The sequence below is a fragment of the Bidens hawaiensis genome, unplaced genomic scaffold, assembly GCF_021521415.1.
Source record: "Bidens hawaiensis isolate Kalapana, Puna unplaced genomic scaffold, B.hawaiensis_p1.1 tig00003244_1, whole genome shotgun sequence".
Lineage (NCBI taxonomy): Eukaryota > Viridiplantae > Streptophyta > Magnoliopsida > Asterales > Asteraceae > Bidens > Bidens hawaiensis.
In genome coordinates, this window is record NW_027491178.1 from 1,692,876 (window position 1) to 1,719,909 (window position 27,034).

At 36.3% G+C, this 27,034-nt stretch overlaps 2 protein-coding genes and 1 pseudogene across 3 annotated transcripts; all 3 read right to left on the bottom strand.

Moving 5' to 3' along the window:
* Positions 1-6,859: 6,859 nt before the first annotated feature.
* LOC143622904 (histone deacetylase HDT1-like) lies at positions 6,860-10,719 on the bottom strand. Its single transcript, XM_077093920.1, has 9 exons — positions 10,645-10,719; positions 9,505-9,575; positions 9,149-9,413; positions 8,915-8,977; positions 8,715-8,845; positions 7,868-7,927; positions 7,696-7,786; positions 7,458-7,578; positions 6,860-7,102 (listed from the first exon to the last, which is right to left on the bottom strand). The coding sequence occupies exons 1-9, from the start codon at positions 10,655-10,657 to the stop codon at positions 7,048-7,050; spliced, it is 870 nt and encodes a 289-aa protein (XP_076950035.1). The 5' UTR covers positions 10,658-10,719; the 3' UTR covers positions 6,860-7,047.
* A 1,813-nt stretch (positions 10,720-12,532) lies between these two features.
* Positions 12,533-17,728, bottom strand: LOC143622999 (histone deacetylase HDT2-like). The gene is made up of 4 exons (XM_077094005.1): positions 17,711-17,728; positions 16,982-17,052; positions 13,064-13,322; positions 12,533-12,994 (listed from the first exon to the last, which is right to left on the bottom strand). The coding sequence occupies exons 1-4, from the start codon at positions 17,721-17,723 to the stop codon at positions 12,717-12,719; spliced, it is 621 nt and encodes a 206-aa protein (XP_076950120.1). The 5' UTR covers positions 17,724-17,728; the 3' UTR covers positions 12,533-12,716.
* A 1,612-nt stretch (positions 17,729-19,340) lies between these two features.
* On the bottom strand, positions 19,341-26,161 carry LOC143623000 (serine/threonine-protein kinase CTR1-like; annotated as a pseudogene). Its single transcript, XR_013151810.1, has 15 exons — positions 25,736-26,161; positions 24,520-24,821; positions 24,219-24,363; positions 24,025-24,128; positions 23,326-23,528; positions 23,093-23,233; positions 22,410-22,450; positions 22,244-22,315; positions 22,056-22,156; positions 21,439-21,523; positions 21,267-21,365; positions 21,111-21,179; positions 20,888-21,019; positions 19,757-19,851; positions 19,341-19,651 (listed from the first exon to the last, which is right to left on the bottom strand). The product of XR_013151810.1 is annotated as a serine/threonine-protein kinase CTR1-like (transcript).
* Positions 26,162-27,034: the final 873 nt, after the last annotated feature.

Genomic DNA, 27,034 nt, shown 5'->3' on the forward strand with positions numbered 1-27,034 from the left:
TATCTACAAGAGTTGAGTAGTCTTAAAATGCATGCTAAAAAGAGCTTTAAATAACCAACACAGACTTTAAATAGCCGAAGGTCCTATAAGAGGTTGTCTGGATGTCCTCTTTATCATATGAGCATGTCTAATGGTCCTCTATCGTATACGAGGTTGTTCAAAGGTTCTCTAATACTGTATTTAAGCTACCTGCAGCTAGTCAACTACTTTAAGCATATACTTATGCTTATTTAACTTATAACTTGTTAGCAAAACACTTCACAAGAGAACGTGTAACATCACAGTTTTTTTTACTACATGCACTTCTGTATAACTATAAGCCAAATCGGTTGGTTGATTTGATCAGTGGGACCTACCAAACGGTGTGATTTCGATGGTTTAAAAAGTGCTAGTTTGAAATGATAAAGTTGATTCACTGATATAAAACATACACATGGTTAACCAGTCAAACCGGCCAACTTGATGGTTTGAGTTGTTTAGGAAGGTCCTAAACTCCTAGCTAGTTTGAAGCTATATATATCAAAGTCAAATCAACTTCAAATCTCGTTGTGTACTTTATTTAGCCAAGGCTTACTATCAGGGGGCGTCTATGATATTTCAAGTACGCAAGACGAATATTAATAAATAGCCATTATATAATGTTTTTCTGAAAAACTTATTGTACATTGTTGATTTATTTCATTACTAAACTCATACCCAATGACATTGTTGAGATTTTTAGGCTCTTATTGGTGTTTTTTATCAACTATTTTCAGACCAACTTACTAATAACGGTTATAAAAGTTATGCATATATTATATATATCTTTTTTTTTTTGAAAAGTTCATGCTCAATATGAGACTCGCACTCTCAAAATTTGGAGAGCCCCAATGCCCCACTCTAGCCCGACTATGTTGTCTTAACCAGAACCACGCTGGCTTTAGAATTTGGCTTGAGCGTTCTGCCGGGAAACCATACCGCCGACTGTCACTTGATAGTTGTTGTACGACCACAAAAGCATAACTTTTTAGCGTAACACACGGTGGGACGAAAACTCGATGGGCATAAAATCCGAACTGACAACATTTTACAAAGCCTAAATCAAATCATTCATTATTGCCAATATCCACCCAAAATGGCACAAGTGAGGATTGAACTTTGAACTCCACTGATGAACCCAAGCCTTACTACCACTAAGCCATAAGTAAGGGATTGCGGCATTTTAAATTCTATGTAGTTTTGATATTTAACTATATTTTAATTTTATTTTTGAGCGGCCAAATTCACCCCTCTAACTTGCTCTTAAATTTTTACCACTTTGCTCATAAGGGGCTACAACCTCACCAATTGAGAGACTTCACCTTATCTAACACCATAACACTTTAGTTTGCTAGTAAATAAGCAAAGTTATAAGCTGTCTAAGGGTGAAGAAACACTAAGTGACCCGGGGCAGATTACGGATAATCTGGGGGTTAAGTAATGTTTCCCACGAGTATGAGGTCCAGCAGAGAAGGTTGTTCTTCAGGTGACCTGCAAAACAGACACCGTAAGCTCGTCACTGAGAAGGGGGGGGGTTCCTCCTTGTGACCACCCTCCGGCGTGAGAATCAGACTAGATTGCTCTTGAATATAAGTGTATATTAAGAGATTGCTAGATAAGATAATGAGATATCAGATGATGTCCTTACCATTCCAAGGTGTTGGAGTATTTATAGCCGAAGGTAGGTTTCCTAGAAGGTACAGCCGGCTGAATAGTATTCCTGTTCTACCAACAGTGGACTATGCACAGGCCATGCTGGTTGGTGGATAGGTTACGGCCGACAGTAACAAGGTCGGCTGTATACTGTTCCTTTACTGCCGGCTATGCACTGTTCCACCAACTGTAGGCTGCGCACGTCCCATAGTAAGGGTTGGTGAGTAGGCAGCGGCTAATAGTGACAAACAGTACTAGAGGGTGCTCCTCCTCGTACTGTTGTCGGTGAGCTGTCACCCTGTGATTGGTTCATGGGCTGTTCTGGTCAGATCGTCTGTTCTGCCCATACCTTAGTAGGTATAGTACAAAAGATCTTCCAGAAGCATACGGACTGGCTCATTTAGGCGGGAGTATTCCCGCCTTGCTCATTCCTTCATGTGACTACTGAAGTAGCTAGTGCCTTGTGCGTGTAGCCTTGCTGTCAATGCGGGTAGCCTTCCCTGATGGCTTGTATCCGCAACTGCGGGAACAAGCGGGGTACTTCACCATTGGGAGGCTTTCCCCGCGGGTACAGCTGGCGTACTGCGCGTAAGGCTCTGAGCATGGTGGGTCCTGCGGGAGCAGTTGGTCGTTGCGCAGACGTCCCTGTTCAAGGTGAGTCTTGCGGGTCCAACTGGGCTCTGCTGGGACCTACCTCTTCAAGTCCCCCCAGTCCAATGTTCTTCTCATGAATTATTAATAAGTGAGGTGAACTTTTGGACTTAGCAAGGGGTTTTGAAAAGGGTTTTTAGTTTTAAGGTTTTCCGTGGGGATTCTTCCCGCGGTTTTCCTGATGTCACGCAGAAATTCCCGACTTTTCTGCTTAATCTTAGGGTATGAAGCGGGTAGGTTTGTAACCTTCTCGCAAGTCAGGAGCGTTGAGTCCCACTTGTGTGGATTCTCCATGGGGTTTTGGTAGTTTTCAACATAGTGATCAATTATGCTAAACCACCAATTCCATCTTAGAGTTTCAAACAATATAGTTCTCGACGTTCCCGCCATGCGGGGATGTTTTTCCCGTTTCCGCAAGCATGGCCCAGAAGATCCTTCTTGGTTTGAATTCCCTGCAGAGTGCTAAGTATGTGAAGGGTTTTGCCTTGACACTGTACCCGCACTCGTCTTACGGTTACTTTATTTCCAAGGTATTCCTGGTGTCAATTCCCTGCGGGTGCTAAGTATGTGAAGGGTTTTGCCTTGACACTGTACCTGCACCCGTCTTATGGTTACTTGGTTGCCAAGGTAAGGGGTATTTTCCCGCCTACTTTTGAATCTTTTTTGAATTTTTTGAAATTCGAAGAGTTGGTGAAAGGATAAGAACAGTCCAAACCTCTGAAACGTCGTGCGACGGTTTCTTCTGACTGTGTCAGGACGTGCAGGAAGTTATGGTGACGTGACAGTACATGGTCATTCCAGACGCCTTTTCAGGCGCGTGGGCGCGATTTTTCGGGCGCGTGGCCGCGAAATTAATGGTACGCGTCCTTTCAACAGCTGTTGCCAGCTTGCTTTTTGCCACGTGTCATAGTTTCATTACACCTTCGATTTCTCTCTCTTCCGCATTAATTTCATCGCGTTAATTGCGATTAGTATATAAAGGGGGAGAGGGTTCTTTGTAATCCACACTTTCACTTTTCTCTTCATCTTCAAAGCGATTTCCGGCGAATACTCAACTTTTCAGTCGAGCATTCTTTCGAAATCGTTTTCTTCTTTCATCTGCAAGATGTCTTCTCACGATCTCGAAGCTACAGCCCAGGAGGCTGGGGTGTTCACCGATGACAAGAGTACTGCTGGCGAGTGCCAGTGTGCTCTGCCTGTCGATCTGTACCAGTACATCGTCAGGAAGTTCATGCTCGAGTCTCTCGAGCCTGAGTTTCCTGAACCCCATCAGACGGTGTATGATGCCCCCAGAGGCAAGATCGGGGTATATGCTGCATTCTTTGTTTATGGGAACCTTAGGTTCCCATTGACAAAGTTTGTGTACCGTGTCCTGGAGAGGCACGGTGTGCACCTGACCGAGGTGCACCCGATGGCGATCGCGAAGATTCGCCACTTCGAGTGGGTGTGCCGGATTCTGGGCATTGAGCCCTTCGTCGACCACCTGATGACCTTCTACTCCTGGAGGTGCATCCAGGGGTGGTATACCCTGATAACCCGAATCAAGGGTTTGAATATTTGCGCAACCGAGCGCAGTCTTCGTTCGTGGAAGAGGGAGTTCTTCTACCTCTCTGCTCGCGCCATCCCCCTTGCCATGAAATTTAAAAATGGGCAAGCTCTCCCAAGCCTTCACGCCTCCAACTACCAGGAGGCGGAATGGTTCTCGAAGATATCCCGGGTCCAATCTCCGGTTTACCGGTTTGCGGAGTCCGGGATGGTGATGCTCGGGATGAGCCGGGTGTGGAAGGATGCGGATGCGCGAAAGATCCCGATCGTCCTCGAATACGGTTCGAACTCTGTTCCTTATGGTATGCTCTGTTTCTTTTTGTTGATTTAGAATCTCTTCTAACTTTTTTCCTGTTTATTTCAGAGGGGAACGACTTGCAGTCACTCCTGCATCCGCGGGAGGCTGACAGTCCCGCTCGGATGGGTACTCGCGCTCTAGACGAGAACGAGTTGCCCATCCTAGAACAAACGGCGGATCGGTTCGTGGAGGTCTACCCGCTAGGCCACGAGATCCTGAGCGCCAGGCGGCCAGGTAAGGCGCTATTCGAACCTCGACCCCTCAATGTTGAAACCTCTGCTGGAATTCCTCTAATCTTATGTTCTGATGAGGAATCCGCAGATGGTCCTACGTTGGTGCGGAAGAAGAAGGCTGCCGGCGGGAAGGGGAAGGAGAGGGTGGCCTCCACTGCCGATCCGGTGCCTCGGTCTGACTCCGAGGCCGAGAGCGAAGAGGTGGCGGGGAACCCCGGTGGTGAGAAGACCACCGCTCCGGAGGCTGTGACGACTGTCACCTCCGGAGAGCCCCGGACGACGACGGTGAGCGGCGCAAAGAGGCCGGCTCCATCTGGTTCATCCCCGCCTGTCCGTACTTTCAGGCTCAAGAAAACCCGTAAGTACAAACTTTATTTTTAACTTCATAGTTTTCCCTCTAATACTTTTCTTTATGCAGGCGTGGATGTTGACGCATTCCAGGGTGGAGCAGGGAAGAGTACCCCGCCCATGACGGTAGGCTTGGTCAGCCTACCTGAGGCGACGACCCAGGCGGCTGCGCCTGCTTCCGCTGGTTCAGTTGCTCAATCCATTGAGCCAACTGTTCCAGCTGTGACGACATCACCGCCGGCTGTCAGTGCCATTTTTACAGCATCTTTCACTGAGCCGGCGGTTACTTTTGCTGCGGACTCTGCAACGGCGACCGCGGCGGACTTCACCATGCCTCCTCCGTCATCGGCATCGACGGCCGATCCTTCAGGTATGCATGGGGCTTCTCGCCAACCTCTGCCTCCTTCCCGTCTACCTGACCTCTTGGACGGATTTCCCTTGGGTTCAGGTGATGGGTTTGGCGGCTATCGGCCTGTTATCGACCCTACAGGTGCGTAGGGTTCTCTTGGCCTATTATTATATATATATATATATATATATTTTTTTTTTATATATCATCTTTTCCTAACTGCTTTTTGTGTTTTGCAGTGTCGGATTCCAATGAAGTGTATGTTCCACGCTGGAACATCCGCCGAGGAACAACCCTTCGCACCCCTGTGGAGTGCGTGGATTGGGCTCGTCACGCAGCTCCCAGTGGTGCGTTGGGGGAAGCCATGGCTAGCTACCAGGAGGGTAGGCTAACCAATGAGCTTCGGGTTCTCCTAGCCCGGATGCAGCCGCGCGTCGAGCTGCTTTGTCGTGAAAACGACAAGTTAAAAGCAGCTCGCATTCAAGAAGTGGCTCAGGCGCGGGCTGTCCGGGAGGAGAATAGGAGGCTCTCCGCCGCGGCTGCAGAGAAGGAGAAGGCGTTCAAGGCCCTTGAAGTTGAGGTTCAGGCCCGTCTCAAGGCCCGTTCCAAGGCTGCCCAAGCTGTTAACGAACAGCTTCGGCTGGCTAAGGAAACTGCTAGGAACGCAACTGAAAGGGCCACCAAGGCTGAAGCTGTTGCTGAGCCTCTACGCCTCGAGAATGATGAACTTAAAGCTAAATTAGAGGCGCTCCAACAGGCTCATGATGCCTTGGCGATGGAGGACGCGAAGAAGCTTCAAGAGATCCTGGACCAGAGGGGCGTGCTTGACCACACTGAGCGGAAGCTAAAGGGCGTCGAAGAGGCTGCTGCAAAGGAAGTGTTGCTTGCCAACCTTAATAAAAATGAAGCCGAACGCGCCTGTACCCAAGCTCAAGCCGCCCTCCAAGAAGTTCTGGTTGCCAAGGAATGGCTTCTTCGAGAAGCGTTGTCTCAGGTAAGCTTTTCATGTCTTTACGCTTTTCTTTGTAAATAGAAAAAGGTTTTGATACTTGTATTTTTTTTTGTAGGTTGTGCATCGGGTCTTTACGGAGACGTCTTATGACGATGCCATGAGCACAGCCCTCAACGCTTCTCATGAGGATGGGGAAAAGGCCGGCTTCCTGCTTGGTCTAGGGTTTGTAGATTGACAGCATTTGAATTAGTATGTGTTGAGCCAGTAAGAGGTAGTTCAGTGCTGTGCAGACAACGTCGATGTGGTGGTGGAGGTGGTACTTGAGGGGCAAGACTAAGGCTTATGAACACAATATATATAAAACTTCCATTAAACATTGTGAACTAAATATATTTTCATCTTCAACGGGAAAAGATAAAAGATTTGGAAGTGAAGAAATTTTGTGTTCATGTGATTTTTTTAGAGAAAACGAGAGAAGAAAAGGAAAATGAATGAGCTTTTTGGTGTTTATATCTTTTCTTTGAAATTAGAAGGATTTTGGGAGAACAAATGAGAAACATCACATTCAAAATTATGCTAACCGACTAAAAAAATGAAATTAAAGACTTACCAGACAGGCCATAACTAAAACCATGTACTCATTTGTTTACCTAATGATCAATTAAGTGGCCTTTCAATATCGCATAGCTCAACATAACAATCCAAAAGGTTAAGTGATGTTAGTTATACTCTCATTTGCATACTTAAGAGACGATCAAAACACGAAATCAAAGATATTGTGTAAAACTACTAGCTTAAGAACAATTTTTTACAGAAAATAGTTGTCCATTGGACTTGATTCATCTCGTACTTAGAATAAAAACAAAACTAGGACAATAATCATGTGACAGTAGCATAACCATCCAATTCACCGTCTTTCAAAACAAAATATGAAAATAGAACCCTACTCATCAAAAACCACTAGCCACAGTCATTCTTAAAGAAACATAATCAACCAGTTTTACTTGTGCTTGGCCTGGTTGTGAGATTGCAGAGCCCCATCTGATTTGAAGGTCCTACAAACAAATCAACAACCAAAACATTAATCTTTAATTTATAAAAACAAATTATCATCATCATCATCATCATCATCGTACTCAGTATATCCCACCAATAGCAATGCTATGGTAGGGTCTGAGGAGGGTAAGATGTAGACAGCCTTACCTCTATCCCATAGGGATAGAGAGGCTGCTTCCGGTGAGACCCCCGGCTCGATAGTAGTTTTGAATCAAGCCTTGGACATAAGACACATAACACTCAATCATCGGGACACCGGCTGATTGGTGCATGTGCCCTTGTCTTTCGGCTATCAACGCCACCACATGATGCCTGTATAAAAACAAATTATAACAATAATAATAATAATAATACCTGTTGCAAGACTGGCAATGTGCACCACCAGAAGTAGAAGCAGGGCTTTCTTTGTTTGCTGGAGTCTTCTTACCCTTTGCAGGATGAGGTGTTGCCACATGCACTGCACCTTTCTTACCATCTGTCACACAAAATATTTATAATAAAATATAATTGTAACACTATAAAAGGTTCAGTTCTATGAATATTTCAGATTTATGTTTTGTATTTCTGAAAAAAGTGTAGTAAACTAACTAACCGGTCTTTTGAGGGGTGGATGTTTTTGCCTTCTTCTCATTTGCAGGGGTCTTGATAGCAGACTCGTTAGGCCTCTTCTTTCCAGATTGTTGCTAATATAAGTAACAATAATAATAAGCCAAAACAATGATAAATATGGAAAAAGTAAGAGATTATGTCACAATTTCACTAACCTTCTTTGGTGTTTCTTCCTCCTCATCACTGCTATCATCGCTTTCTGAGCCCTCATCATCCTAAAAAGTAAAAAAGCAATTAATACCAAAAGATCCATATTCTATGTAATATATCAAAGGAACTAGGCACAAATATGAGCCATAGTTTAAATATCACAGGTTTAAATAAACGAGTTCGGGTCAATAGTTAGGATTCCTATGCCAAAATTTGAAACCAAGAGAAACAGAACATATTTAATAGTTTCATATAATGTAATTTTGAAACATTTTAGTATTTTCTTACTCAATTTTGTTTGTTCTTTTTTTTTGTAAAACATAAAAACTAAAAAATTAATATAAGGAAATCGTTAACCTAGAAAAGTTTCAAGTCAAACAGATCATTTTGTGCCAACCCGCATATATGCGTGCAGGGGTATTCAACGGATTGACACGAACACAACCAATTTGAGCCATAGTCTATTACTTTTAATTGTTTCATATATTAATACTTTAAAAATACATTGAGTTACACAATTGATGTCAATTTTCTTTTTAGAAATCATGATGTCATAAAAGACGAACCAATTTAAATTCTTACATTAAACACATTTAAAAAAAGAAAAAAGATAAAAAGGTTGAACAGATCAACATGCAAACCAAACAGTTTAACCTAAACACCCTCGTTTGTCTAAACTGAATTAATCAAAAACTAAGCCAAACTTGTTTACAAACAAAACACGCAAGTTTCGTGTTTCATGTTGTGTCAGAAAATCACACCCATAGTACCTACAGGATTTTTGGTATCAGTTCATGCCGTGTTGGAACCACAAACATAACCATTTTAGCACCTCTAGTTTCAAATGCATACCTCATCTGAGCTTCCAGACATCGAATCATCTTCAGAGTCAGACTCAGACTCAGCCTTCAAAGGTTCCACAATCTTCACCTTTTGCTTGTTATCTTTCTTGTCATCTGCCACCTTGTTCTCTTCTCTCCTGCCTGCAAGCCAACATAATAATTTTATTAACGTCAATCCAAAACTCATAACCGGTGAACAAAAATTCATACCATTAGGAACTGGAAGTGAAATAGCATCTATGTCCTCCTCAGAATCTAAACAAAACAGCAAATACAATAATCAATTAAAAACCTAATACTGAATAAAATAGTGTGCAAAACTGTTGACGTATTATGTGCACGTACCAGAATCATTATCAGCAGTGATCACACATCACAAAGAAAAACGAGTCAAGGAATCAAACAACACACAACTTCTAAATTGACATAACTATAGCTAATAACTGAAAATATTAAGAAAAATAAATAAAACTAATTGAAAAAAAGGATATGGTTCATCATAAGGCTGGTCAGCTTTGTATCCATAGAAGAACACACTGCCATTTTTCCAGTTGTGTGAGAGCGTAAAGTCTCTGTCAAACACCAAGTCAAACATTTGTTGAGGCAACCTCTCAGAGTTAAGGGTTCCGAGAACAAGCTTTTTGCCATCAACAATGACATGCAAGCAAACAGTTTCATTCTTAACATTCTTCATTTCTCCCAGACATGCCTACATATCAGGAAAAAGATAAGCCATCTATACTTTATATAACCAAATAAAATAACAGTAACACATATCATTGTATAATAATGTTTTATACCTGTGAAAGGTGCAAAACTTTATCTTCACCAAGCTCTACTAGAAGTGGCTGACCACTTTTAACCTCAGCAGCTGCAAATAAAACAATATTAGACTATTGAGAACAAAAGTTATGATGTCATATGCTGATACAACCGATCAATTTCTACAAAACTTAAAATACTATAAATCACGTGGTACACAGATATAAATTAGCCAATAATTAAATGTGCAAACAAGCTGAAAATACAAATTAGCCAAAAAGTTAAAGCAACTGTAAATAAAATCAATAAAAGACACTAAACAAGCCAAGCCTTATTGAGCTCGAGCCAAACCAAGCTCAAGCAAGCCTCTAATAAAGTGCATTTACTTATCAAACCCGAACACAAGCCTTGTATGAGAACATCATTTAAGCTCATCAAGACTTAAACAAGCCATGTGTTCTTTTAAGTTTAAAGGTTGTTCGATTTCTGTGTATTTATATCACACTACACAGCCGAGCTCGAGCCGAGCTGTGACGAGGCTAAAATACCACACACGAGCTCAAGTCAAGGCTCATTAAAAATTTTCTTAAACTATATATATATACAACAATTCAAATTCAAATTCAAATTCAAATTCAAATTGTGTATATATTAAAATAAATAAATAATTAAAATAAAAAATGTGTATAAATTAACATATATAAACAATTAAAACTAAACATGTGTATAAATTAACAAATAATAAACTAACCGCGCTCTCAAAACTCAAAACAACTCACAAACTTAACTCAAGCTCTCGAAAGTAAAAACAAGCGGTACTCGAACCAAGTATAGCTCGGCTAGTTTACAACCCTAGCCAAAAGTATAGACCATACTATATTGTTCACAAACCCTAGCCACTAACATTCCTCGTTAAACCCTAGACAAACGTTTCAATATCATTCTGACCTAATTACTCACACTAACTTCTAATTAGAAAAAGAAAACGAAGCACGTAGCATAATCGGAACAGCAGATACAACATGAGATGATAATATTAGACGAATAATACATAACGTAACCGTTAATAAACGAATCGATTGTACAGGTTTTAATCGCCTTTAAAGGAACAGTAATAACAGGTATGAAAAGGAATACAGAATATTATTATTATTATTATTATGAAGATATTATTTTACCCCAAAACTCCATTGATGCAGATAGAAGAACAAGTGCGGCAGAGAAGAATGAATGTTTGAGCACAAAAAAAAACGTTAGGGTTTTAGAGCAGATAGAGTGAAGTAGGATGGAGGTGTGGTTTGCTACATCGCGGACCACCGTAAGTTTTATAGAACGAATTTTTACTAAAAAAAATCAAATTACATGTTTTCCCTTTTTAATATCAAATTACTAATTTACCCCTCTTCAATATACAATACCACTACTAGGGGACTAGGGCGCGTGATTCGGTTTTAGGCTAAAATCAAAACTTCGGTTTTTGGATTTTTTTTGAAACCACTCGGTTTCAGGGTTTTCAGTTACGGGTTTTTCAGTTTCGGTTTTCCGGTTTTATTTTGGTTTTGATTCGGTTTCAGTTTTCTTGTTTTTTTGAGCTTGAAATTTTTAGGCCGAAAAGAAAGCTGGACGAAAATAATAAATTCAGGTATAAATAATATTGATAACTGTTAACTAAAAGACTATTATGTATTTGCCCAAAAGTATTTGAATTACATACTTATTAGATTAGTCAAAATAAAAAAAATAAAAATTTAGAAATTCGGTTCGGTTTTTATTACATGCAAAACCAAAACCGAACAATTAATTCGGTTTTTACAAAAGCATAAAACCAAGCCGTTGGTTTTTTTTTCGGTTCGATTTTTTCAGTTTAAGATCGTTTTTTTCGACTTCTTGCACATCCCTGACCATAATGAGAACCAAACAAAAGGTTCCTAAATATTCATTCCAGTGTTACAAAGATTAACTAGATGCATATGATATAATCAATTGTTTCACATTACTTTTAAAAGCTAATTGCCTCGAGATATCTCATTACCTACTCCAATGTGCTTTTTATAATATGTGATTGGAGGATAATGAGCACATGGTGCCGTGTTGTAATTTTATTTCAGTGATTTGGACATAAGCTTGTATCTAGGTGAGTTCGATTGTGGAATTACTCGAGTATCCATAAATGTAAAAAATAGTGAGTCACAATGCTGGCAAGGTCATTGGGGTGACATTAAGGGGGTGTTTGGGATTGTTTATTTTCATCATCTTATAACTTATTAACTTTTTAAAAAGTAATAAAGAATTTGGGATTGCTTATATTGTGAGGAAGAAACTTTCATAAGTTACAATGTTGTAACTTATTAACTTAATTAAAAGTTATAAGGTGGTAAAATAAGGAATCCCAATCTTGATCAAGAACTGGGCAAAATTGAAAGCACTTGATTGGGAGAAATGGAGCCGATTAGCTTTTAAAATTTTCTTTTTGATTGTAATGTCTTTTATCTGTTGTTGTATATGACTCTAGCTTTTGCTAGTTTTATAATATAACCGCCTTTCAAAAAATATTTAACATATATAAATGTAAATTTTATTATGATATAATAAAATCCTAAAAGACAATTTAATACTTCATACCATAAAAATATAAATAATGTTATCATATATACGTTAAGATTCACCCAATGAAACTACTAGAATGAACCGTTACTTGACTTGGGGTTAATGGAAGATAAACGTTATAAGTTTGGGGCAACCAATTCAGGTATCGCCTAGTCACATTACAACGAAAGCTAATCCCACACCTAGTCCACACCCAAATACATGTCTTGAATGTTTCGGGTTTGGTTTGATTAGAGTGACTTCCTTACTGATGGATAGATGTGATCCCAAGAAATCATTGCCACATCATGAACCCGTTTGACTTCAGACATCTTTAGCAAATGAGCATGAACGAAGGATATGGTTACTAAGATTACGCCCCCAAGGGGCGGAAATGGCGTAAAACATACTAAATGAACAAACTACTAAGTTCAAATTAACACCTAAATTAGAGACCACTTAATAAACAAAGTTAAGTTCAAATTTTAAGATATTAAGTTTGATTCAAACTACAAACATAATCGAGACTATTAATTATGATAACAAGCAAACATAGCCATTACAATCCCACTTGTGACAAGTACATTTTCCGCTATCCCATAAGAAAGACTGCTCCCGTTGAGACACGCGACACAAAAGATCTCTTTACTTAACAGTGCAAATATCATGCACCTTGCTTAAGCAACACGAAGCAAAACAAAGCAAAGATTACTACCATGCTACCAATGACAAAAAATAGCAGTAGAACTATCAACACTAGTAACGGTAGTAACATAGAGTTGGAATCATCTTTTTTAGGTTCCACAATCTTCACCTTCTGCTCACCGTTTTTCTTGTTAGAATCAGAATCATGTTTCTCAGTTTCCACAATCTTCACCTCAGACTCGGAATCATCTTTTTTAGGTTCAACAATCTTCACCTCAGACTCGGAATCCTGCTTGCCTGCAAAAGTCCAACATAAATGTTACAAAACAAAACATAAAAAAACTTTAAAAAAATACTAATCTATACCATTAGAAATTGGAAGTTGAACAATATCTTCTTCCTCATTGCATGATGCATCATAAATAGGTTGGTCAGCTATGTATCCATGGAAGAACACACTGCCAGCTTCCCAGGTGTGTGAAAGCTGAAAGTCTTGGTCAAACACCAAGTCAAACTTGTACTGAGGCATCTTCTCATAATGAAGTTTTGCAAGCAAAAGTTTTTTACCATTAATGTTGATATGTAAGCAAACAGAATGACACCAATACACGTGTTCTAGACAAGCCTATGCATCAAATAAATAACTTGTTATATAATCAATATTCAATACAACAAATAAAACATATCCCATGGAATGAGATTATTAAAATAGACCTGTGAAAGATACAAAACTTTGCCTTTCTTAAGATTTACAGTAAGTGATTCACCGCTTTTAACCTCCACGCCTGCAAATAGAATAATATTACAATATCAAGAACAAAAGTTTTGAATTTATATGTCGACCACCGATCAAATTCTACAAAATTTTAAAAATTGTACAAATGCACTTGTTCAATAAGCAACAGCATAGATTGTGCGTAAAATGAAATACGAAATAACCAATGTATCATAACCCATCCCAAAACAACCGTTTAATTTTACATTTTTTTCATAAACTGAATTTACAATTCAGTTTCGGTTTTGAGCTCTATTTCTAAAGCTTGAGCGCCACTAATTTATTAATTAGGGGGTGTTTGGCCTAGCTTTTTTAACAAAGCTTATAGCATTTTTAGCTTTTTTTTTTACAAAATAAGCTTAAATTAGTGTTTGGCTTAGCTTTTTAAGCTTATGCTTATAGCTTATATAAGCTCATTTGAATAAGCTTATTGAAAGATGGTTTTTTAGCTTATTTGATAAAGCTTATTTGTTTAAGGGTGAAAATTACTCATTTGTCCTCAAATTGTGGTGGGTTAGTAATTATTACTCTAACAAATTAAAGAATGATGGATTTAACAACTTATTAAGACACATAATTAACTTGTAGAATATAAGCTAATCCAAACACTTAAAAAGAGCTTATCAAAAAATGGAAAAAAAACTATAAGCTAATTTTTTATATAAGCATAAGCTTAAAAATAAAAGCTAGGCCAAACATCCCCAGTTTATATATAATTATAATCATTTATATATGTTTATTATGTAGTTTTTATCAGACTTTTACATATAATCATAATGATTAAATGTATATACAATAATAACTTAAATAAAAATCATATAAATAATAGGCTTATCTAGGCCCGTGAGCCGGCTCGAGAAGTGAAGCTCGGTCTCTGTCTCGTTCATTGAACAAGCTGATTTTTAGACTCGAGCTCGCTTAAACTTGGCTCGATCCGGCGAGCCGATCTCAAGTTGTTCGCAGACAACTTGAATCGTTTACACCGCTATTTGTATGTACCAAAAAACAAACCAAACCGACTTTTATAACCAAATAATATAGAACCTGACTTTTGTAAGTTATGTTATTAAAGTTATGGATTATAACTTTATTTTTCAACTGTTTAATAATTTTTGAATATATAATAAACATTGTAGCCAAAATAGTTTAGTCCAAGATGTGTAATAATTAATTGATAATTATTTAATATAAAATTTAGGTTCAATATATCACACCCAAATTTATTATTTTGTTTTTTTTCTTTCCGCACATAAATTTCAAAATGGAATGAAAAATAATAAAAAAATGAATCCGTCACATGAAAACGAAAGGAATATATGTTTTAATAATATCACGAAATGGAAACAGAAGAAGAATAAGAATAAAAACAAAAAAGATATTATACCCCAAAACTCCATTTTGTTGATGAGCGGCAAACAGAACTTTGAAATGAAAATACGTTAGGGTTTATATATAGACAACACACCAACTTTTCATATTAGGCGTTTGACCAAATTCTTAAACTAGCCGTGTGTCTGTACGACTTGTATGGTCCCATAGTATTCTCGTGCAACTAAATAATACTCATTTGGGACGTTTAGGAAAAGGTATTCAAATTCATCTCGTATAGTCCCATAGTACTAAAGGGCTATAAGCGAACCGAACGTCCGTTCGATAGGAAGTTCGTCCATTTAATAACTGAACCAGACACGGACAAACAAATTTTGTTTGGTAAGCTTAACGGATGAACACGAACAAATGTCACGTTCGTTCAATAGTGTTCGTGAACGTTCGTCCAATTACGTTCGGTAACGCCGCTTGGTAACGTCCGTTTAATAGTATTGTGTATGTTGAAATTCCTTAAAAAATGAAGAATTTGAAGCTTGTTACTCGTGAAACACTAGAAATTTAGGGATTTTGAACACCAAAACAATATTTTGATATGATTATGTGTTTGGTTATTATGTTAAGTGTTTAAGTATTTTTTGATATCATGTGGTGTAATGTTCATTAGTGTTTATGTTAAGTATTTTAAAATGTTTATGTTTGTTTGTCCATTAATGTTCACTAGCATCCATTGGTGTCGCTTTGTCCATTAGTGTGCGGTTGTACATTGGTGTCTGTTAGCGTTCGTTTACAAAACTAACGAACGGACACAAATGAACACGGACAATCTCAATTCCTTAATGAATGGACACGGACACGAATTTTCGTTCGGTAGAGTGTTCGTTAACCGTCCGTTTGTCTGACAAAAGCTTAATGAACGAACACAAACAAGGTCTCGTCAGGTTCAGTCCGCTTACAGCCCTAATCAATGCTCGTATGGGAGGTAGTCGTATAGTCAGTCTCGGGAAATTTGGTCAAAAGGAATTTGACAAAATAAGTTGTCATCTTGTATAGACCATACAACTCGTATGGCCTCCACTCGTATACGAAATTTCAAATTATCTCGTACGGGTCAATGCTACTCGAATGTGCGTAGCTTAGTTGAGGCCAGGGGTGGCCCCAACCCTCTCTGTTCTTTTGCTCGGTAGTATAAATTTATTGTTTTTGGGTAGAAAAATTTTATACGTGATGTAGTTTTACATGTTTTTGACCAAAATTTTGTGTCCAACCCCCTCTTGTTTACGTAATTTCTTAATACATGTAGAGCCCTCCCTCTCGTTTATGAAATTTCTTTAAAAAGGTGGCATAGAACAGACCTAAACATTAATGCCCCTAACAAGGTTTGAGGCCAAAGGAATTGCGGTTTGTAGAAGTCTCTAAATGAAGCATACCGCCTTGAAAGGAGTCCATTTCACTCACACGAAGTCCCTGAGAGATGATGCCAAGTCAACAACTTACGACATACAGACATAATATGTCTAATGTGCTGCACGATGCAGATTCTCGAACCAACTCAATGCCCAAAATTATCCGCTATGCCCAATAGGCAGGATTAACTACCAACACTTAAATTAGAGACCACTTAATAAACAAGCTTAAGTACAAATTTTAAGACATCAAGTTCGATTCAAATCGCGAGATTATTGATTATGTGCGGATACTAGTATTCATAGAACACATAAATACATAAGAAACATTATTACACATACTCAGATAACAAACAAACATAACCGGCATGGCGAGTAGAGTCCCATTCCCATAAAGCTGAAATGAGAGCAAACACCTTTATTGTTATACATATTCAGACTCATAGTTTTCAGGTTCAACAATCTTCACATTCTGCTTGCTATCTTTGTTGCTGTGTATCCATGGAAGAACACACTGCCATTTATCCAGTTGTGTGAAAGCTGAAAGTTTCGGTCAAACACCAAGTCAAACTTGATCTGAGGCATCTTATCAGTATGAAGTGTTCCAAGCACAAGTTTTTTGCCATTGATGTTGATAAAAGTGCAAACAGGGTCATAACTGTAATTCTTGTTTTCTCCACATGAAACCTATACATCAAAAAAATAACTTGTTTATATGATCAAATATAAAAAAAATAAAACACATCCCATGGAATGAAATTTATTATTATTTTAAACCTGTGAAAGATGCAGGATTTTTCCTTCACCAAGTTTTACATCAAATGTCTGACCAGTTTTAACCTCCACGCCTGAAATTAGAACAATATTAGACATTTAGACTATTGTCGGGTGCAAATGAGCCGAGCCCCTCGAGCTAGCCTCGTTTAACTTACACAGAGCTCGAGCTCGGCTCGTTCAACCTGTATTTTTAAAGCTTGAGCTCGGCTGAATAGTTTTTCAAGCTCGGGCTCGGCTGGTATACTATTTCTTAATTAACTTTTATATAATTATATATATATATATATATATTAGTTATAAATTTATATATAACATATAATATATGTTACTTAGCTGTTTTTTTCATAATATTAAATAGTTTAATTAATAATTACTAAATATATATAAAAATATATATTATAAAAATAATATTAAATTTTTAATGACGGATTCGTTTAGGATCACGGCTCAAGCTCGTTTAAGCTCAGCTCGTTCGAGCTTTTTCACTAACAGATCTCGAGCAGCTCGACTCGTTTGCACCCCTAATGTCCATTGAGACAAAAGTTGTGAGCTAGTCGAGATCGGATCGATTAAAAAACTCTAAACAACCCGAGCCTTATTGAGGTCGAGCTGCAAACAAACCCCAGGTTCTAACATTGTTCGATAAATTCAAGACAATGTCATTTTGACCTAATTATTTTTATTATTATTATTCACACTAATTTCGAATTATGAAGAAAGATATTTTACCCCAATACTCCATTGTGCAGAGAGAGTGAGTGAATATGAGCGGCAGAGAAAGAATGAATGATTGATTTAGTAGAGTAGACCACCGTGAGTTAAAAAAAAACATAAAAAGACAAAAACAAAACAAAACTTCGGTTTAATTATCAATTTTGTTTATTAGTTTATAGCTAGTAGGGTCTATTACTCTATTAATTTGTATTCATGTTTATTCACTTAAATCGGATAAATATTTGTGTTTATGTTCCCAAGCATAATTGAACGAAGATAGACGATTATAAAGGAGCATGTATGAATAAATGTAAACGAATACAATCAAACATAAATGAACACAAATAAAGACTCATAACTGATAAAACATCAAGTAGATGTTTTATCAAAACATTGAACATAAATAAACGAATAAAACCTGTGTCCCTGTTCTTTTTTTCATTATAACTGAACGCAGATTATTCATTTATGATCGTTCGTTTATTAAATAAACGAACTTAAATGAACTTCCAGTCAAACGGTTCACCAAACTTTCAGTCAGTTTGCAAGCATAGGCAAACCAAAGCAAATGAAAGCAAAAAATATCAAGACAAGCCTTCATCAACATTAAAAAAAATTAATCGATGTCTGTCTCAACTAACGAAATAACTGATAAATATTTTTAGGTGTATTGTTCTATATTAATCTTAATTATCATCTTTTGATCGATGTCGGTTTTAACTAACGAAATAACTGATAACGATCCCACCTCTTATCATATTTATCCCCAATGGTTCGCGACTAACAAAACCCTAACGCCGTTAGTTGTAGGTCGCCGAAGAAACGTTTTCGTCGGATAACTCTCATTTTTTCAAGCCAAAACTATTTTCCGGCGACCTGCAAATAACGACGTTAAGATTTTGTTAGTCACGGACAATTGGGAATACATACATTAAAAGATGGGATAGTTAGCAGCCAACTCGTTAGTTGAGACTAACACCGACCAAAATATGATAGTTGAAACTAATAAAAACTAATATACATTTAAAAAAAAAAGCCTACAAAACAACATATATTCTTGGATTAGTTTCTGGCTCGTTTTGGTCACCCTTACAATTGCAAAAGAAGATTTATCGTTGTATTATTATTTTTTTTAGTGTAAGTTCATAAAGCATATAATATACCAAAGTATAAAATAAAATTTATGTTGTGCAATTGTTATTCATGTACGTAAAATCAAATGAGTACAATTGTTTCAACTTATCAGAATTACACAAATTTAGTTTTGTATGGACCTATCATTTTTACACATTTAAAATTAATTTTGTATGGGATTGTATTTTTTATTAAGCACACATATCCAATAGGCTTTACCAATTGTAAAGAGTCAAATATAACTATTAACATCATAAGTTCAATTGTTTTCATCAATATATGTGTAAAATGTTGTTTTACGTAATTTGTAATTAGTTACTAAGTTATGTTAGATGCATAACTAACGAAAAAATACTTATAAATACAATTGTATACACATAAAAAAATCATTAATTAATATAATGTCAAACACAAGCATTAGAAATAAAGCTTATAACGAGTCAACTTCAAGTTCTCTTTAAGTTAAACAAACCGACAATCCATTTCGTTTACTTGCAAACGCAAGGGTTTATTATAGCAAACTGTACGGCTGCAACATTTTACAAAACGTTTATTATAGCAAACTATACAATTGCAACATTTTACAAAACTTCTATGTGGTTTGCCTAAAACAACGAATAATTTTTTTATAACTATAGCTTTAAACATAATTAAGAAAACTATATTACCAAATTAACACTCTAAAGCTAGAAATATTAAACTATTAATAGGAGTCCATATATCTGCACATTTGACACCAAAGCTTTCTGCACACCATCATGGGTTTTTAGAGGGGTCCAAAGATTCATGATACTTGAAAAAGAAGGCCTCTTTGATGGATCACTGCAATATCAACATTATATCAATTAGTCAAAACACTTTGTTCAAAATAAATAATATGTTTAAAATATAAAAGAAATGCGTAAATGAAAATATCAGCGAACTCACGGTGCCCAACAAGCTTCGATCAAAGCTGCCACTTGGCGATTTACATAGTGAGGGATTTTAAGCCTTTCGTGCTTACAGACTACTGCTGTCACAACCTACAATAAGAAATAAAAAAAATCATAAAAATTGTTGATTTAATGTTTTTTTTCCTAAGTTAAGACGGTTGTGAACAAGTCAAGTTCGACTAGGCTCTGGCTCGGCTTGTTTAATTTACGGGAGCTTAAAATCAGCTCGAGCTAGGCTCGTTTATTATCTATTGATTAATTTATATACATTTTTATTTATTTTGAAAATATTTTTAATTATTTATATATATATATATTAATTATAATTTTATATATAACATAATATATATTTTTAAGTTACTTTTATCTTAATTTTATAAATAAGAATGCTCTTGTGGCTTTAATGTGCCTTCATTCTTAGGATATTAGGAGCATTAATTTATGAGAACACATGAGATGGTGTAGTGTCAAGTACAAATCAAATACTTCACTTTCACTGCTCCAACTGATATTAGAGTTCTCTAGAAACTCAGCATAACGAGTTTCTACTGTGTGAGTAACATGGCAGGGCAATAGAATCTAAATCCCTTTGATTGATTGGGATATTCTATAAATTAGAAACTGACAGACCTCATGTCACGTTTCTTTAGCAGAGGATTATAAAATGAGCTCCAGTAGTTTGCGAGCGGCTTAAACTCATTCAATAAATAAACAAATTTTTAGGCTCGAGCTCGCTTAAGCTCGGCTCAATTTGAGCTTTTAGCGAGTCGTCCTTGAGCAGCTTACGGATGGCTTGACTCATTTTAGGCTTCCCGAGCTTAAACGAGCCTATTATTCTTGAAAGTTTTATTTCATAGTATTATTCATGTAAATATATATATTTATATAATACTTAATTATATACATAAAATTATGACAAAACAATTAAAAATCATATATTATAATTCTACATAAAAGTTATAACTATAAATATAGATAAACACAATAATTAAATAAATAATAACGAGCCGACCTCGAGCATGATATACTACTCACGAGTCGGGCTATAGCTGAGCTTGGGCTCGGCTCGGCTCGGCTCGTTTACAACGTTATCTAAGAATAATTATTAATAATCAATGGCACAGACCTGAGCAGCATTTAGATCTCCCCATGGCAACTGCATAGTAACAAGCTCCCATAAAATAACACCAAAGCTATAAACATCTGATTTCTCATTTGATGCCTCGTTAATTAAAACTTCTGGTGCCATCCACTGGGGCTGTTATTATTATTATTGCTATTATTATTACAAACAAATATAACTATAATCATACAAACATAAAATATATTTCACTAATAAGTTAACTCACAGTTCCTGCTGCTGATTTGGATGACAGGAACGTGTTCGCTTTCAATCGCGATATGCCAAAATCAGCTACCTGAATAATAAACAAAAAACAACACAAATATATAATCTAATCCATTATAATAGCCTTAATAGGGAAAAGAAAAGCCTCACTTTTTACCTTGACAGTATAATTTATGTCAACTAAAAGATTGGGAGATTTCAAATCGCGGTGAACAATGGGAGGATTGCGTTTATGAAGATAATTCATTCCTTTTGCCTGTATAAGAAAGAAGCATGTCATAATTATTATTATTACTATTGTTATTATATTGCAATTTAACATTTGTTACCACATCAAAAGCCATCCTCAACCAAAGCTGCTAATCCAATATCGTGTTTGGACCGGATTTGTGCAAAAGCCTAAACAAACTACCTCTACATCAAAACAAATAATTTGTAATGTTAGGCCATCATACATAATAATTGTTTTCAAAAGGGTCAAATAAAAAAAAAATAGGCTAAAAGGGGGATAATTGTTTTTAATGCATAGAATCTACAAAATTGTTTTAACTTAAAAGATATAGATTATTAATGTAATAATGTTTTTGTAACAATAAATAGTGTGCTAATAATTGGTCTAATTTTGGTAAGTATACACAACAATGTCTTGACTTAATAGTTATACCTTTTATAAATCAGTAACTTTGTCCAACTTAGTGTGGACACGCAAACGATATACCAAGGGCAGTACGGTAATTTTGAAATGGACTAGTTTGGTAATTTAATACTAAGCTACATGCTCATTAGAAAAACTGTCACATAAGCAAGAAACGAGTCATCAGGTGATCAAATGACCAAATTTCCCTTAAAGTGTTTATATATAACTTTAGAAAATCAACAAATAGGGTGTTTGCAGATCAACCCATTACCCAATCAGCCAGCCCGTTCATAATGATGAAAAACCAACCTTGGTAAATATTCGGTTACTATCGAAAGATTTGGGGGCTCGGTAACAACTCCCATAAAAAGAACAATATTTGGATGTTGCAAACGTCTCATTATCGCAACCTAAAAAATTAAACAAAGCAACATTTTAAAAATAATAAATTCACAATTTTAACAAAAACAGATAATTAATAACAAAAAATTACTTGCCTCCCGCCAAAATTCATTGAATCTTACAGAATGAAATTCTTGTTCCAAGGAAATTGTTTTTACTGCAACATCCTATAATATTAAAATAAAAATCTAAGAAATAATGCACAATTAACAAAATAAAATAAAAAATTAATAAAGAAAAATAAAGTGTGGTATCACTTACTTCTCCATTCCAATCAGCACGACGAACAATACCAAAAGTACCTGAAAATGGAGTTGGTAACTGTCTGAATAATTGGTCGATTTGACTCGTCTATTTCCGCCTAATCGGTCAATTTGGGTTATTTTTTCTCTCTAACGGGTCAAATGAGTATAATTTGACAATATACCTCAAAAGGAAATGAGTCAAATGGGTAAAATGGTTTATTATTGCAAGAGTAAATTGCACAAATGGTCCCTGTGGTTTGTGGAGAGGGTTGCACGCTTAGTCCCCACCTTTAATGATAATAGATTTTAACGAAAAAGTGATTCCATGTGCCGTTCATGTGAGAGTAATTGTGTCTTTTCAAATTTGGAATCATGATAAAAAACTCTTTCTAACCCACAAACTCTTAGCATTGACTTCAACACCTTTGATTATGCACTGAACCTTCGATTTTGCACCAATCGAAGGTGATGAAGTTGACGTTAGGAGTTCTAGAGTTTCATTTGGGGATTAAGTCATTAAACTTGCAATATGGTCAAACCACAGGGTCCATTTGCTCAATTTTCTCTTAATGCAACAACCTCCAAAATAATTTTATTAAATAAACTCAATTATTATTTAAATAATATAACCTTTGTAATTAATGTCGACACGCTAATTATGTATCGGTTCATACAAACAAATGAGAGAAAATAGCTTACCTTCTCCAATTTTCTCTTTCATAACCATATCATCCCATGGGATGTCAAAAACATCAACATCAACGGAAGTCCTATGTGGCACGATCTCCACCCTTTGATCAGATAAGCCAGCATGTGATTGATCATCCACATGTCTAACCTCTACATATGTTGTAAAGAGGATTCTTCATATAATAGATATGCTTCATTTAAAGAAAATTATTTAGAATCAGAACGTTTCTAAATAAACTTACCAATCGGTGGATCTTCAAATACCACATTTAACGAGTCACAAAAGTATTGTTTGGCAAGTGACTCAATATTCACCATAGAGTTGATACTTTTAAAACGCTGACTACTCAGTGGAGATAATATTGAGATTGAATTTGGACCATTGATCAAAGAGTCAGGTTCACTGAGGCCACCAGGGTTTCCAATTAAATCAACAAGAAGCTCCCTGCAATGAACGAACTAAATGTTCAGTGGATCGTTCAGCGGAAGTTCGTTTGTGTTTTATTTTAATAAACGGACGAACAAGAACACATATATAGTTTGTGAACATTCGTTTAGGTTCATTTATGTTCTTTAGTTTACGTTTGTTAATATATTCATTTCAAATTTTTAGGCCCATTACAATATAATCAAGTTTTAATAACTATTTAGACACAGCATATTGTTGTTCACAATGTTCGTTTATCTATGATTTTTAGTTACGTTCGTGAACCCTCATTTATACTGTTAACGAACGAACATGAACACATTCATTTTCTTAACGAACGAATACGTACAAGAAAACCCCGTTCCTTTAATGTCCGTGTTCAATCGTTTGTTTAGTTAAGGTTAAACAAACCAACACAGACATACTCTGTTCAAGTCCGTTCGGTTCGTTTACAAGCCTAGCACATAGTTTGTGGTAACGTTTGGAAATTGAACTAAAAAACAATAAATCTTACTTGTTTTTGTCAAAACGAACTAGACAAGATGTTGCATCATCTCTTTCACAATATTTGCAACCTTTGGCTATTCGACATGGTAAATCGATAGTGTCGGCTAAAACCTATATAAGATACATAAAATATGCGTAAAAATGGTAATATTTTAATAAAAGTATTCGACAATAACGACAACAAACAAGCGTATAACATACTTTAAATAGTAAAGCGCGGTGTCTGCAGAGGCCGACAGAGAGGCCACCAATCGGAAGCGTGACTGATTTTAAACGTTTCTTGAGTTCATCATTGCACTTCTTCCATAACGGAACCAATTCGCTTTCTCCATTTAAAGCCACACCTCTTGACAAAACGACAAATAAATTGGTAAGATAGTGCATAGATGCTACCGTTTGTGGATTTTGTAAAAATATTTAAAAAATGTTTGGATGAACTCAATGCTTATTAATTTAAATGAAACATAAAAATCAAGTTTCATGCTAAATTAAAAATTCTCACCCCATTTGATTGCAAAAAAGTGTTGCAAGTTGACTAACAACGTCGATTTTGGTGGCACTTTTACTGGAAATGTCATGACACTGGTTCTGAAGTTCCCTGAGGTCGGGATCAGTAAGACGGTCAATGATGGTAACTCCTAATGCAGATTCAAAATCAGAATTAACTGATTTTAATGATTCTAGTGATGGAATGTGACCACTTTCTTGTGGATCACTGCATACACTCCATACATATGGGTCCATCCCATTAATAAAGTAAAATCCATCTTGCATCTTGTCAAAGTAAGATAAGCAGCCATTTGCCTGGTACAAAAAGAGTATTAATATGTCAAATTACATTTTTCAAAAGTGTGTGAATGAGTGTAGGACAGATGCGCGTGTATCATGTATGGAGGCGCTTATTTACAACAAGAAACTGCATATCTTTGTTTACACATAAACATATTTATAAATTAAATCTTTCATAATTAATGTATGACTTTGTTTGTTTTTACATATAAACGTTAACTTTGACTAGGGGTGCAAACACGCCGAGCCGCTTGCGAGCTATTAGAGATCGGACAAAAAAAACTCGAAATGAGCCAATTAAGAGCCTTAAATAAAGCTCATTTAGTCAGCAAGCCTGGTATTTTCTAAGTTTCAACTCTTTTGGACTTCTTTATAAAATTGCACACTGCACAACGATGCTTAGCCTCGTTAAGGTTTTTCTAATAAAATATATAAATTTTTTAAAATGCTTATAAATTAATTAATAAATAAAAAATGAGCCGAGCCCGAGCCTTAAATAAAGCTCATCTAGTTAGCGAGCCTAAGTTTAAGCTTCGTGCATTTTTAAGTTTAAACTCTTTTTGACTTCTTTGCATTAATTACACACCAGCCGAGCTGGAGCCGAACTTAGGTTTGCTAAGGTTTTTCAAAAAATTTAGTAATATATAATAATGAGCCGGATCCGAGCTTAAAAAAAACTCACGAGCTGAGGTTGAGCCTTAAAACAAAGTCGAGCTCAGTCTTGGCACGGGTTGCTTACACCCTTAATTTAACCAATTTTGACCGAGAATTGTGCGACTTCGCCTTTAAGCGTATCTTAACAGTCAATCTATTTCCTTTACATCTAAAAAATTAGGGCTAGTGACCAATTGACCAAATATAACAATAATTATACACAGTTAATAATAATAATAATAATAATAATAATAATAATAATAATAATAATATACCCAAAATCTATTTGACAAAGCTTCTGCAGAAGACACAGTTGCTTCAGATTCATCCAGAAAAATAGTTAATAAATTAGGATCATTAGCTCTAGAAGCTTCGGAAAGGCGTAAAGCCAAGGCCCACTGCAACTGATAACACTCCATCATTTGCTGCGCCCAGCTTATTACTGACGTATTCACTCCGTCGTCTTCATCACCGCCACTGCTCATGTAAGCTCCCGAAGACGAACTTTCTGACCAACTCCATTGATTCGGCATCGGAGAAGATTAATTGTGAGGAATTAGAGGTTAGGAGGTGTGATTAGATTGTAATTCAAGCATTTGTGTTGGTGGAGTTAGAGATTGTGTGAGTAATTGACCATGAAATTCAACATTTTGATGGAGAATGAATGAATGAATTGATTGTAAAGATGAAGAAGAAAGCAAGGGGGGATGAACTTTATGTATTAATAAATAATAATAATAATAATATTCTGAGCTTTATGTTTTGGTTTGGTTTGTTTAGATTTTAGAAAGAAAGAAAGACTGGCTTCCGTTTTAAACGGGATACACCAGCCAAGTGGAGATGAATATAAAATAGTGGGGAGGTCAAATATAGAACGTATTAAATTATACTTTTTTTTATCGGTGAATGATTCGTTCAAATAAACTACTGGTTAAATTCATTGCATGTTAGCTACATAAATTACTGGCTAAATTACATTTTTTACACGTTAACTATTATTATTTAAGTAAATTTTGTTTTGTTGTTTAATTCGTTAATTATGTGCCACATTTTATATCTTGGAATATGTACTATGTGCTATTTATATGGTATGAAAAAGTGTTTGAAACTACATATGTCACAGAATGAGTCTTTTTAGGTTGTGTGGTATGCTTTAATGCATACGACGTAAAAGTTGAGTTGGTATTGTTTACGTGACGTGAAATCACTTTCTTAGGAGTGTTTAAAAGCCAGATTCATATAATATTAATGAGCGTGAAAGAGGGTAAAAGGTAAGGGATTTGTAAATGGGTGTTAAAGTTGCAAATGGATGATGTGCTTAAAGCGTACCACATGATCTTTTGTTTGGAATATATGAAAAGTTTACCCGTTTTAACATTAAAGTTTTTTAAACACTTACTATATATACACCTAAATCTATAGATTTTGTTGATGATTGATGATAATTATAGACACTTAAGAGATACATAAGACTACCACATTAGTAAGGAAAAAAAATATTAATATTGAAAATTCAACAAAAGATATCAAATAAAATAATTTAGTTGGGAAATTTGATAGAGGTTAGCTAAAAT

Excerpts from the sequence above, each read along its gene's own strand:
- LOC143622904 (XM_077093920.1), bottom strand. Across the intron at positions 8,978-9,148 it reads TATTTTTCTTAATATTTTCA|ATTTGCTGTTTTGTTTAGAT; the intron begins GTTATTAGCTAT and ends ATTGATTATTGT. Across the intron at positions 7,787-7,867 it reads AGGAAGAAACACCAAAGAAG|CAACAATCTGGAAAGAAGAG; the intron begins GTTAGTGAAATT and ends TACTTATATTAG.
- LOC143622999 (XM_077094005.1), bottom strand. Across the intron at positions 13,323-16,981 it reads AAATCCTGCATCTTTCACAG|GCTTGTCTAGAACACGTGTA; the intron begins GTTTAAAATAAT and ends TTTGATGCATAG. Across the intron at positions 12,995-13,063 it reads TCAACTTCCAATTTCTAATG|GCAAGCAGGATTCCGAGTCT; the intron begins GTATAGATTAGT and ends GGACTTTTGCAG.